The 13,595-nt window shown below is 41.3% G+C and overlaps 1 protein-coding gene across 11 annotated transcripts in view; it reads right to left on the bottom strand.

Annotated features, from left to right (window-relative positions):
• The window catches only part of LOC133482039 (arf-GAP with Rho-GAP domain, ANK repeat and PH domain-containing protein 1-like), a 72,062-nt gene that overhangs the window by 20,695 nt on the left and 37,772 nt on the right, over nt 1–13,595 (bottom strand). For 7 of the 11 annotated variants that reach the window (XM_061781582.1, XM_061781577.1, XM_061781581.1 and 4 more), the window contains 11 exons: nt 11,655–11,818; nt 11,208–11,296; nt 11,050–11,132; nt 10,390–10,542; nt 7,999–8,068; nt 7,758–7,878; nt 7,463–7,647; nt 7,194–7,300; nt 6,031–6,230; nt 5,663–5,748; nt 4,826–5,008 (listed from right to left, as the gene is read on the bottom strand). In XM_061781582.1, the coding sequence (XP_061637566.1) occupies nt 4,826–5,008; nt 5,663–5,748; nt 6,031–6,230; nt 7,194–7,300; nt 7,463–7,647; nt 7,758–7,878; nt 7,999–8,068; nt 10,390–10,542; nt 11,050–11,132; nt 11,208–11,296; nt 11,655–11,818 (1,441 nt within the window). Of the gene's footprint in view, nt 1–4,825; nt 5,009–5,662; nt 5,749–6,030; nt 6,231–7,193; nt 7,301–7,462; nt 7,648–7,757; nt 7,879–7,998; nt 8,069–9,618; nt 9,734–10,389; nt 10,543–11,049; nt 11,133–11,207; nt 11,297–11,654; nt 12,840–13,595 lie in introns of those variants that run through there. The other 4 variants (XM_061781579.1, XM_061781583.1, XM_061781586.1 and 1 more) reach the window with 4 other exon arrangements.

The raw sequence follows: 13,595 nt of genomic DNA on the forward strand, positions 1-13,595 counted from the left end.
GTCCATTGAGAGAGATTCCTGTGCAAGCTCAAGCTTCCTAACACTCAATAAAACACACAGTCGCTCTTTAAAAGGCTCAGTCTACATTAACACACGCAGACAGAAACAACATACTTTCCTTACTCTACACACATCAGCAGTAAACACAATCTGACCTGTTGGCTTCCTCTCAGTTTATCCTGTTTAGGTGGTACTTGATAAAGTTCACAATGCCAGAAAAAAAAAGGACCTAATTTGCATCACTTAAGTTTGAAACAAACTTAAAAGCAGCAGACATTTACAAGCAGGAAAACGAACCAGGAGGTATGAGAGAAACTTTGTTTAGCAGTCACAGCCCAGCAATGAAGGGAACAAGAGGAGAAGAGAAGCAGAGGCGGGGTTACAGCACATTCCAGCTAGTGAGTAGTGATGTCACATTCGAGAAAGGGGGAAAAACAAGGAGAAAGGAAGCTGAAATGTGGGAGTAAGAAGGCAGAACCAGATGAAATGAGCTTTCGGCTTTACTTTTAAGTTTTCTAAAGAGCTGCAGATGTTTTACTTGACCCTTCACACACTGCCTTTGAGAACCAATGGTCACAGAGCCTAACCCTCACAGAGAGGGCTCTGGATTCTATTAGGCTCAGCATTGTAACAAAAACAGAGAATTCAGGCTCTCAAATGACAGCAAGGAAGCCCAACAGTGTGAAAGTAGAAACAGGAAAAAGTGAGCACGATAAAGCAAGAGCACTAATACAGAGGACAGCAAAAATGTTGCCGTTTTTTTTGCACTGCACTTTTATCTCCTGCCTATCCTAAACATGTGACACACAAGCACAGGCGCACACACACATGCCTTTGCACTTGATGGGGGGAGTACCCAAAGTCAGGTGGTAAATGTGAGTCACTCACAAACTCAAATGTGAGCAGCCGACGTTTGTGGTTAAGTGGGTTCAGCCACAGGCGGCACGGTGAGGACTGGTTAGAGCGTCAGCCTCACCGTTCTGAGGACCTGGGTTCAATCCCCTGCCCCGCCTGTGTGGAGTTTGCATGTTCTCCCTGTGCCTGCGTGGGTTTTCTCCGGGCACTCCGGTTTCCTCCCACATCCCAAAAACATGCATTAATTGGAGACTCTAAATTGCCCGTAGGCATGACTGTGAGTGCGAATGGTTGTTTGTTTCTATGTGCCCTGCGATTGGCTGGCAACCAGTTCAGGGTGTACCCCGCCTCCTGCCCAATGACAGCTCCAGCACGCCCGCGACCCTAGTGAGGAGAAGCGGCTCAGAAAATGGATGGATGGGTTCAGCCACAAATGTTTCCATGTAAGCCTATCTCCTGCATCCTCCTCTCCCTCATTGTCTTCCCTCACTACATCTAGCAACCTTCTCTCTCGAACTTTGTCTCCAAAACATCTAACCTTAGCTGTCCCTCTGATCAGCTCATTTCTGATCCTATCCAACCTGGTCACTCCTAGAGAGAACCTCAACATCTTCATTTCCGCCACCTGCAGCTCTGCTTCCTGTTGTCTCTTCAGTGCCACTGTATCGAATCCGTACATCATGGCTGGCCTCACCACTGTTTTATAAACTTTGCCTTTCATCCTAGCAGAGACTCTTCTGTCACATAACACACCTGACACCTTCCTCCACCCGTTCCAACCTGCTTGACCCGTTTCTTCACTTCCTGACCACACTCACCATTGCTCTGGACAGTTGACCCCAAATATTTAAAGTCATCACCCTCGCTCTCTCTTCTCCCTGTAGTCTCACCCTTCCCCCTCCACCTCTCTCATTCATGCACATATATTGTCTTACTTCGGCTAATCTTCATTCCCCTCCTTTCCAGTGCATGGCTCCACCTTTCTAGCCGTTTTTACACCTGCTCGCTGCTTTCACTACAGATCACAATGTCATCTGCAAACATCATGGTCCACAGGGATTCCAGTGTAACCTCATCTGTCAGCGTATCCATCACCACTGCAAAGAGGAAGGGGCTCAGGGCTGATCCCTGATGCAGTCCCACCTCTACCTTTAACTTCTCTGTCACACCTACAGCACACCTCACCACTGTTCTGCTGTGCTCAAACATGTCCTGTACTATTCTGACATACCTCTCTGCCACTCCAGACTTCCACAGTTCCTCTCTGTCACAGGCTTTCTCTAGATCTACAAAGACACAATGTCGCTCCTTCTGTCCTTCTCTATATTTCTCCAACACCCTCAAGGCAAATAATGCATCTGTGGTACTCTTTCTAGGCATGAAATCATACTGTTGCTCGCAAATACTCACTTCTGTCCTGAGTAGGGTTGGGCATCGTTTGAATTTGAGCGATTCCAGTTCCAATTTTGGTTCCTTATTGCGATTCAGCTTCCAAACGATTCTAGATTCCGATTCTTTTAGGGGGGTGGGTCAAAAAAGTTTGCACAGTTTAAATAAAGGGTGTCAAATTATGAACATCCATTTTCTTATCACCCTGCAGCATAGACTAAAATGAACATTTGACTCAGGGTTCTTTATGACCAGTATCAACATCTCAAACCTATGAACCAAAAGGAAATGTGTGTGGAACTAACCCAATTGACTTAATCATTAATTAATGTTTCAGCTAAAATCTAAATATAGCATTGTTAAAATAGTTATTTGGGACTGTTTCATCACGTCAAATGGTTTATATGTGCAAGTTTTAACTTGACTTCCTGTTTTAACCATGTAGCCTTATATTTGAAGGGTATGCAGCGGAACTCAGCATTTTGGCACGAAAAGTAACTTCACACAGCACCGGTGATTTATTTATTTTTTTAATGGATGGAAACAATGTTGTGTGAATTTTGTCCCAATTTATTGTAATGTAAACTTGCTACGGTGAAGTTTTAGCCCAATGTTAAATTAAGCTTTTTTTCCCCCGTCATTGGCGCTTACGTTGGTTTGAAGACTAAAATAAATGCTAAAACCATCAGTGGAAAAGTGCAACTAACCGTTTACCTTGTTTGCTGCCTCAATGTTGGCATAGACGTATTTTATTGTTTCACTCACCCAATTAAATGAGAGTTGACTTCACTGAAGCTCCACGCGGTGTAGGCTGAGGCTCGGAGCGCGTCAGACGCTACACATCGTGAAAGCCTCCATTGCACAATACAATCTTATTCTAAGTGTTGCCCTGACTGGTCATTAATTTTAACTAAATTAAGACACACTTTTGCTCACCGCCGTTGTTGGGTACAAGCACATCTTCATGCGCGTTCTTCTTCGCTGATTTTCGCCGCTTCTTTGCTGGTTTTCACCACTTCTTCGGGGTGGGCGGAATGTAGGCATCAATACTGGGAACTGAATTTTTTAATTTTGAACAATTCAGGGAGAACTGGAACATTAGTCCCGGTTCCAATCGGTTTTCCATTCTCGATGCCCAACCCTAGTCTAGCCTCCACTACTCTTTCCCATAACTTTATTCTGTGGCTCATCAACTTTATTCGTCCATAGTTCCCACAGCTCTGCACATAACCCTTCTTAAAAAAAAAAGGCACCAGCACACTTTTCCTCCATTCTTGAGGCATCTTCTCACCCGCTACAATTCTGTTGAACAACCAGGTAAAAAACGCCACAGTCACCTCTCCTAAATGCTTCCATAACTCCACAGGTATGTCATCAGGACCAACTGCGTTTCTATTTTTTATACTAATTAGTAGTGCCTTTCTACCGTCCCCCTTACTAATCATTGCTACTTCCTGGTCCACCGCACTTGCCTCTTCAGATCTTCCTTCCCATTTTCCTCATTCATCAACTCCTCAAAGTATTATTTCCATCTATCCAGCACACTACTCCACTAGTCAACACATTTCCATCTCGATCCTTAACCACCCTAACCTGCTGCACATCCTTCCCATCTCTATCCCTCTGTCTGGCCAACCTGTATAGATCTTTTTCTCTTTTAGTGTCCAACCTGGCATACATGTAGTCATCATATGCCTCGTTTGGCCTTTGCCAGCTAAAAATTGACAAGCATTTGTGATACAGAAGCAAAATCTGCTTCAGTATCATTACGTATCTTTTAATGACTTTGAGTCTAAATACATGATCGATCGATAGATAGATAGATAGATAGATAGCGAGAGAGATAGAGAGCAAGAGAGATAGAGAGCGCAAGAGAGACACCGACAAAACTATTGCAATTGGCAAGCGCTCTATATTTGAGACTTAATACAGTCCGCTTTTCTCATCGAGTCATCTGCATTTCAGTTCTGCAAGGAATGTAACAGGGGCCACATAAAAGGAGGTTTGAATGACTGGGAAAAATATATATATCTGTTCTACTTCCTTCTACTGACGGAAGAAATAATAGACTGTCAGATGAGCGATGAGTGTTTTTAAATTTGACTTCACCAAAACAATATATGCTCTGGTTACACCCATCAGTCTGTGAGCACACTTAAAAGAGGGTCGTAAAAGAGCAAAATGTATCTAGCGCCTATTCTTGACATGTTAGTCGCAGTCAATCGTACTCTGCAGGGTTAGTGCAGTACACATGGTGCACAGAAAGAATTCAGTCACAAATGTGAACTTCAAGACACAGAGCTACAGAAAAAAATATTGGCAGAGGCCACACAGAATTGTGTGGCAGAGAGGGTGTTCACACTTACATAAATATGGGTGTGATGTAGATGAAGTCAACATGGCGAGACACTGGTCAACAGCTAAATCCCCACAGTGCGTTTAAACTTGTTTTTCACAATCCGTTGACTAACAGTCTGAATTCCCAAAAGGTCTTAACTATGTTACATGCAGTAATGCTCAAGCAATGCACATGGTCTCCTTTAGAAACAAAAGTTAAATTAAAGAGGAACCTGGAACTTACGTTATTCAGCTCTCTCTGGTTTCCGTATAAAGGGTGGTACTTCCTATATTTGCCATGGCGGTACTTGTTAGTGACGAAACGCCGCCGGTCATCACTGCAGCTTAAGGACGATAGAGCCTCACTTGGTGGGACATTCGCTGCCCAAAAACTGTTGACACGGTTGTTGCCGAGCAACAGGAACACCTGCACAGGTATAGCCAAATACAGCACTTTGACATTGTGTGAGGCAGCAGTGGTTAAGGTCCATATGGTCTCCTGGTATACACACTTGTCCTTTCTTAGTAGTTTAACTTGGATTAAAAGTACTGAGCAACCTGGGATTACACCTACCTATACTACCTGAAAATGGAAGTTGATACACCCTTTTCAGCGACAATGACTTCTGGGAAAACTTTCTCCAAGATTTTTCAAGTGTGTATGCATGGAGTTAAATTCAGTTCCCATCTTCCACACCAAACTCATCCAAGCATGCTTTTATGGACCTCTTTGTGCAATGAGGCGCAGTCTTGAATTGTCCAACTTGTCTTGGTAATTATGTTTCAGGAAGTACTAGGTAGTGTAACCCTCCTGTTTAATTGATTGAGTGGTTGGTTGATTGATTAGTTGATTTGTTGATTGAACAGTGTTTGAAGACTTTTCTACGTCTGTCTGTTTATTACACTTAGAACAGTAAAGTTTTAGCCTTTGATCATACTCAGTGATTGTAAGATCAACTATGATTTACTTCCTGATTAGACCAACATTTCCCAACCAATTATAATAGCCCATCGGCACACTGAAATAAAAGGAATAAAAATCACATCGAATGAAACTGCACCAGATTACGTGGGTATATACCTGTATGAGCTCCTCGGTCCAAACCTTCCTGTCCATTTTCAGACTCCGAACCTTAGAGATGTTAGGGCCCAGTCCTCTGTGCTCTCCTGAAACACATGTGCATATCAAACAAACACATACCGAGTTTGAAGGAAGCCCACATGTGCTCTGTAACATACTGGTATGAAATACGTAAGCGTTGGCTACAACTCTCAGATGAAAAGCGTTATTTTTCCACCACTCCTCACATTTGTCTTACATTTTCTCCACACATCAAAAAGCCATACACTGCTGGCATACTGTAATCACATTGGGAAAATGACTCAAACCATCTGTAAACTCTGCTATAATTCTATAAAGTTGTTCTTCTCTATTCACAAAACACAAACCTGCACATCGCTTGCAGATCACCACACACAAGTTGATGGCGGCCCATTCGGGCTTAGGAGTTCCGCAATCGGCACAGAAACTGTTGCTTGGCTCCGCCCATATTTGATCAGCAACCTCTCTATTGGACAAGGCCTCACCTATGGCATCCCTCATTGTGTCCACCCACTGATCTTTCAGTTGCTCTGACTCTGCTATGAAACTGCGGATAGAGACAAACAAATGTTTTAATGCTGCCATTACGGCATCAGTTGCGCCCATCAAGTAATGGGACTAAAGAAAGCAAGCATAGCCTTTAATATGTGAATCCCCTGTCATCCTCTTAGAACTGACTCATTCCGCTTTTGTCTCGCTAAATATATTTGAGTTGAAAACTGGAATCCAAACACACTTCCAGACTGACACAAATAGATTAAGTACTTCTTCTTTTTACTTCAACACTATGATGTATTTTCTCTGAACTTAAAATAGGTGCATGCACACATTTTTTTAAAATTTTTTTAAATGAACAAAAACAAGGGTGTCTTTAAACACAAACACACACACACACACACGGACTGTTGTGCATGTGGACTGCAGGTTATCCTGGGATTCCTTTTTTTGAACTTAGAATGCATTTTTGCCACCTACACTCTCTTTGGTCACATGGTAAGCGCTCAAACTGAGATTTGTTCCTTTTTCTTCAAATTACTATTTGAAGACTGGAGGTCTAACATAGCCTCTTCGAGTGACTTGTGTTTTGTACAAACGAATTAAACCAAACTTTTAAAATCATTGATTTGAGATTCAACAACCAGGTAAAAATACTGTATATTGCGCATATAGCCAGGCAGTTTCCACATCCTGTCAAGCTGGGTCTTTGCACAGCAGGCAGTGAAGTGTCAGCCAGACGTTCACACACACACACACACACACACACACACACACACACACACACACACAGAGGATCTCTTTCCTCACAAATAAACCACACACACGGCTAGCTGAGGGAACTGTTGGGGATTCTCATGAAATAACATGATCTGATCCCAGCACTAACAACTGTGACTAACTATATCCAAAATAATGCAATGCCAAGATAAGAATCATGCTGTTTGAAAGTACAAACTCTGGTCCAGTTTGAAGAGGGAGTGAAAGTGTTGGATTTTGAGTGCACCGACAGTACCTGAAAATCCGGTACGGTGTAGTGAGATCAAAGCTGCGGCGATCTGTGACTTTAACATTTCCTACATTCATCTCAATTGATGTGATACCCACTCCAATACGGTAGTCCTAAAGAGAAGACATACCGGTAGTTATAAGTCAATAGTTAATGTTAAGCATGCATACTATTTACATTCAAAAGAATTGGGAACAAGTATGTTAAATTTAGTAAGCACTTTGTATCTTATTACACCCAGTTATCTGACAAAAAAAAACATTACAAACACTCACCTCCATATTTTTATAGAGAAAGACCTTATCTGAAGTCACAACTGTATAAAGTTTAGAGCGTAGGCCTTTGAGCTCCAAATAGCCTTTAAACTCTGGACTCAAAGGTGAACCAGGGTTCAAAGTACTGCGCCTCTGGCGCCCCCTTGTGCTGTCCTGCAGCACAGTCACCCACTCCTTTCTCTCAGCTGGATGCACAAGCAGTGGCAAAAAAGAAAAAAGACATGCACGAACACTAAAGTAAGTTATAATTGTGTCACGCACTAATTTCACCACACAGATCAATAACCAGACTAACCGTCACTTTCAGCCTTGAAGATAAATGTCCGATTATTTGTGATGACCTCAAATTTCAGCTCCCCAACACTTGTCACATTTGTTATTGATGCGGTCGAGATGATTCCTTTTGAATACACTTGCTGCAACAGATATCAGCCACAGCAACTTTACCAAGATTAACCATACCAGAGCAAGCAGAATGCAGAAATGGCAGAGTCACAGTGTAGCAGTGTATAGATTGATGCTGTGTGGGTTGTTACCTTGTCATTGTCAAAGTATCGCAGGTAGTCAACATCTAGCTTTACCCATCGCCTCTGATAATAAAGGGCCCTTTGTAGGAGCATACAAACAGAAGCAAAAATTAAAAATGCACTAATGTGATAACACAAAATGAACAATGTAAACTGAAGTAAGCCTTGTTGAGTATTGAGTATATATTGAGTATATTTATAAGTATTTTTCTTCTTTCCCATAAGCAGGGGTACATACACAACAGACAAATTATTACAGATTCCTTAATTGGGGGTGGGGCTTGTATATGAATTATTACCAATATATTTTGGATAAATGCTACCAACAAGACAACACAGAGATGTGTAATAAAATGTGGATTCAAGGAATATGTTGTCGATGAAGTCTGCAAAAAAGAGGATGGCAACCTGCATGGCTTGCAACACGCGCATTAAAGACACAAAAACAACGACGTCGAACTTCATCCGTCACTACAAAACTCACAAAGACCGGTAAGCTAATTAAACAGTTTAACTAGCTGGTCAAACATTAAGTTTCATAGACTGGTTAGGGACAATTAGAAATAAAAATGATGTGACTGTGAACGTTTTAGTACAGCTCAGTAACCTAAGTAGGGATGGGACTGTTTATGATAATTGCCCAATCCTTTCATTTCGGTTCATAGGCACGTAAAAGTATTTTTTCTTTTTTCCCCCTGTCTCTCTCATGTACTCTAGAGCAGAAAGTAGCGCCTAAAACATAATGCCAACCGCAGAATGCACAAAAAGTGAAGTGGAGATTAGGGGGAAAAAAAGAAAAAAGTTGGAGACGTTTGCGGGCACGACAAAAAAGTTATAGGTGTGCTGTATGGGATCACTTTGCATTACGATCGCGGCGATAAAAAATGTTGACAAAAGTGCGTTCCACTATTGGTAATTAAAGTACTAGTAGTAGTGAGCAGCTACGTGTGAATATAATTTTCATACTACTGAAAGTGTTTATTGAAGTGTAACCATTAAAATGTCATCTTTTGTGTCGCCTCTGTGACAAAGCTGTCTGCACTGTCTTTTCTCAAATTGAGACCACAGCATATAAAACAACAATTGTCCAGAGTCAGTGCTTCTAAATCAATTAACAAACCTGACTGAGTGATTTAATTAAAGTAGGGGACACAGGAGCAATACAGATTTTGTACACATTACTTTTTTCTGAAGAATGGCAAGATTTTTATGTCACATATTATACCCTTAATTATGAATCTCTTTCATTCTCAAGTAGCCCATATGGTACACACATCTCATAATATTTGACCCGCAGAAAACAGTCTTGGTTTTTGTTAAATGGTGTTCTCTTAAGAACCACAGCAGTTACAAGGCTGTCACCACAAAGTACACAGCATAGTTTGTTCAGAAATAAAGTTGAGTTAAATTGAGTTTGAAATACAACATTAAAACAATACAACATTAAAACAATTCAGTGCAATGAATTCAATAAATCATAAACTCAGTTGCTGTTCATTTAACTTTGGTAAGGTGTGAATACTTTTGGGACTTGCTATGTGACTTATGCCCACCTCTGCCATAAAGTAATGATTGGATGAGTTTGGTGAGAAAGAATCTGAGGCCTCTGACTTCAACACCATCAACTACCTTTGATATGAACTATAACAGAGATGATGAGCTGGGCCTTCTCTCATGGGTGTCAAACTCATATTTTTCGCAGGCCGCATCGTAGTCATGGTTTCCCCTCTAAGGGCCGTTATGACTGAAACAGAATGATGGATTACTAGTTTTGAAATCAGCAGCCAGTAAAAAGCAGTTTGTTTAACTGTAAAATGTATTTTAAAACGGGGGTTGGTAATTCCTACAATACCTGTTATCAAAAGTGAAGACAATTTGCAAATTTGGTATTTTAGCGAGAAACATGAAGTCGGCACACATAATTTTCTTTCGCGGGCAACATAAAATAATGTGGCGGGCCGGATCTGGCCCCTGGGCCGTGAGTTTGACACCTGTGCTCTAGATGATGGATAAACGTTCCCATAAACACAGTCCAAAATTTTGGAGAAAGTCTGCCCAGACAAATGGAAGCAACAAAGGAGGGACCAATTCCTCATTTTCACTACCCATATGTGTAATGGCCAGGTGTCCTAATACAGTAATTGTGTCTATCTACAGTAGAGTTTCCACATGAATCAGAACGCAGGTACTGAACTATGTAATAATAAAAACAACAACAGTCGAGTGTCTATTCTAATCCATCATTTGGCACTGTTGACTATGGCTCCCCTTTGTTATAAATGTTTCTCGATGAACATATTGGGGAATTTTTTGACAATATGACAATTTAATAATGTATCCATACCCAATGTTTATCACTCTTTGTCAGAAGAATCTTTTTAGAAGAAGCAGATGTCCTACCCCTGTGGTGGATTCTTGTCAAGCCAGCCCATCTTGATGACAGCAGAGAGTTGGGAGCTGTCTTCTTTAGGGGCTGATGGCAGTCTGCCAGTGTTAGGCAGAAAGATGCTGCCTTGCTGGCTGCTGAGGCCTGGTTCTTCCCAAACACTAGGACTATAGATGGACAAAAATAAGCAGCGACAACACAACAACAACACTAACCTAACAAGATGACAGCCAAGCGTTTACCCCTGAAAGAAAACATGTATCTATATCTGGTTTGGTACAGAAGAGATATGAGTTTTTCCGGTCTGTTGGTGTCAGAAATTACAGTCCATATTACACAAACCGTAAACAAATTGACTTTCACTTCTCTCACTGTAGACTAACACTCACAAAAACATATGCAGCACAATTATGTAGGATATGTGAGAAAGGAACATAACTGCATTCCTAAAAACACATCACATTTGGGGGCAGTATGTAATGAATTACTGCCACCAGTCATCTCAAGTCTGTCTCTTGTGTTTGCCATCTTTACCGGGCCGACGTGCCAACACTTCACCGGAGCGGCACTCGGCTGTCAGTCAGTCACGTGGGCCGACCGTTGGCTTTGATTCAAAAGCCTTAACAGCTCAAATGTGCGCTTCCTGATTTGTGTAAATCTTGCGTATGACTTACTCATCATCATCTAATAGTTCGTCATCACTGCATAAAGAACTGTAGCGCCCTTTTGCTTGAAGAGGCACTTGCAGGGACATTTCCTAGAGGAAGACACTGTTGTCATTCATAAAGGTTATAAATGAATGCAGTGGCTACAACCGATTAACACCTCGTACCCTGCCTAAAGGGTTCACTGGATGAACACTGGCATAAGATGTGTCCGTCTCTTCATAGTCATCTAAATCACCATCTGGTGGGCACAATACTAAAACAAGTCAGACAATTAGAATATGAGGAAATATGAAACACCAAAAATGTATACAAAAACATTTGCTCAATTAGAAAAGGATTTTAAATACAAGGGGGGGGGGGCACGCACACATGGGATGGACCCCACAAGACACATTCAGATAGTCTAAAAAAATGAAATAAAGTGATCAAATACACTGGAGGTTTTTACAGCAGCAGTGTTGGTAGCATTAACTTATTGGTACAGGTCTTAAGACCAGAAATGCTTTTTTTGTTGTTTACAGCACATGAAGCCACTTCTCTGAATTGAAATTTGGAATAAATTCAATGAATTTGCAGAAGAGAAAGACAAACGTTCATAGTACTCTACTTACTAGTCTGAGGAGGAAGCTGGGGGACACCTTGAGCAGGCAGGGCTGCGTGAGGGGCAGGTTGGCTTGACTGTTGTATGACTTCTTGAGTTTGAGAAGTCATGATACGAGGTGGAACGGTTGGAGATTGGTCTTGAAGGAGTTCATCAGTCTTGCTAGGAAGGGGGCTGGGGGACAAAGGAGAACAGGAGTGGTCACCAGGGATTTGTGAAGCATCAGCGGAGTCCTCAAGGACCATGGTGTCACGAGGTTGGGTGAAAATCCCCCACAGACGGCTGATTCTATACATCCTCTGTTGGAAAGAATCCTTTCAACAAAACGTTCAGTCTCCTCTCATTCCATTAGAGAACTACAAAAAAAACAAGTCTTCAAGGCAATGCCAACTTCTAGTCAGAGGAATTTCTCCCACAGTTCTGATAGTTGTTCTCGAGTATGCGTACACCATGGTTAAAAGCTTATGAACTCTCTCCACTCTTCCTGACACATTTTCTCACTCTACCACAAGTCTGAACCTGCATCGTCCCGTGGGATACTATCTGTGTGTAAACAGCATACCAAAGGATCAAATGCGCTTCAAATGTCTGGATGCTGGGGAGAGGTGGGGGGGTTGTATGATTTCTTTGACAAGAGTGAAATACCTGTATATTACTCATCCCTCTCAAGAAATTCCTCCCATTTCAAGATAAGAGTGTGAATAATACATGTATAGTAGTAGTAGTTGTGTTTTTTTCCAGGCTTTTAAGGTCTCCTCCGGTCCAATTCAACTGTCAGTCAACGGAACGGACAGTAAATACAGATAGAATCCCCATGGATTAAGCAAACACGGTTTAAGATTTTTGTCTAATTAAAATGGTAAGAGGGCAGCACGATGACCTTGTGGTTCCCACGTCTGTCTCACAGTTCTATGGTTTTTGGTTCAAATCTTGGCTCCGTCCTTCCTGTGTGGAGTTTGCATCTCTTTTCTTTGGGTACTCCAGCTTCCTCCTACATTCTAAGAACATGCATGTTAGGTTGATTGAAGACAAAATTGTCCGTAAGTGTGAATAGAAGTGTTGTCTATATGTGCTCGGCTGGCTGACAGTCCCATACAGCTGGGATGGGCTCCACCTCACCTGCGACTCTAATGAGGATAAGCGGTATAGAAAATACATAAATGGAAAATTGGTAAGAGCATAATGAAAATAGCGCATTCACAGATTAAGATAGCAACAGCCAAAAAGGTTACTCCTAAAGTTCTTGCAAATGATCACTATAATCCTACAGTACTATGAAATATTAAATATGAAGGGAGAGACTATAAAGACTATTGCCAGGTGAACATTCCCCTTTTCCTTTAAAAGCCTAACTGAATTGAATTTAACAGAAGGATTCAAGGCAGAGGTTATTCAACTTATGACAAAAGCAGTGACATAAGAATATCTTCACTAACAATCAATAAGTATATAGACCATTGCGAATGCACTACATGACTTCATCACAAATATGTCTCATCGTGTCATCAGTGTATGAGTCCTTTCACTATACTCCCCAAAATAGGTCCATAATGACGGGAAACTGCACTTTTGACAGAGTTCCTCCTATTTATGCAGAGGAGGAGCACCAAAATGAAGGGGTAAACGTATTTTGCTATACATAAGTGCATGTTTATTTGGAGCACCTTTTCTTTAAAATGCTCATTTAAGCACGAGTATAAAGGTAAACACAATATGGACAACATTAACTCATCTTACACAATTATCTCTTTCATAGAATGTAAAGTGATGCCTCAATGAGTGCTCAATGCTTGTGTGGAATTCTGAGCACATTTCTACAAAAAAAATAATAATTATTAAAAAAATTGAAAAAACAGCAAACAACTACTTAGCAACAAACTAAACTTTGCTCAGACAAACCACTATTTAATGATGTGTGGCTAACAACATAATATTGAACATATCCAGCAAA

The sequence above is a fragment of the Phyllopteryx taeniolatus genome, chromosome 8 (assembly GCF_024500385.1).
Source record: "Phyllopteryx taeniolatus isolate TA_2022b chromosome 8, UOR_Ptae_1.2, whole genome shotgun sequence".
NCBI lineage: Eukaryota > Metazoa > Chordata > Actinopteri > Syngnathiformes > Syngnathidae > Phyllopteryx > Phyllopteryx taeniolatus.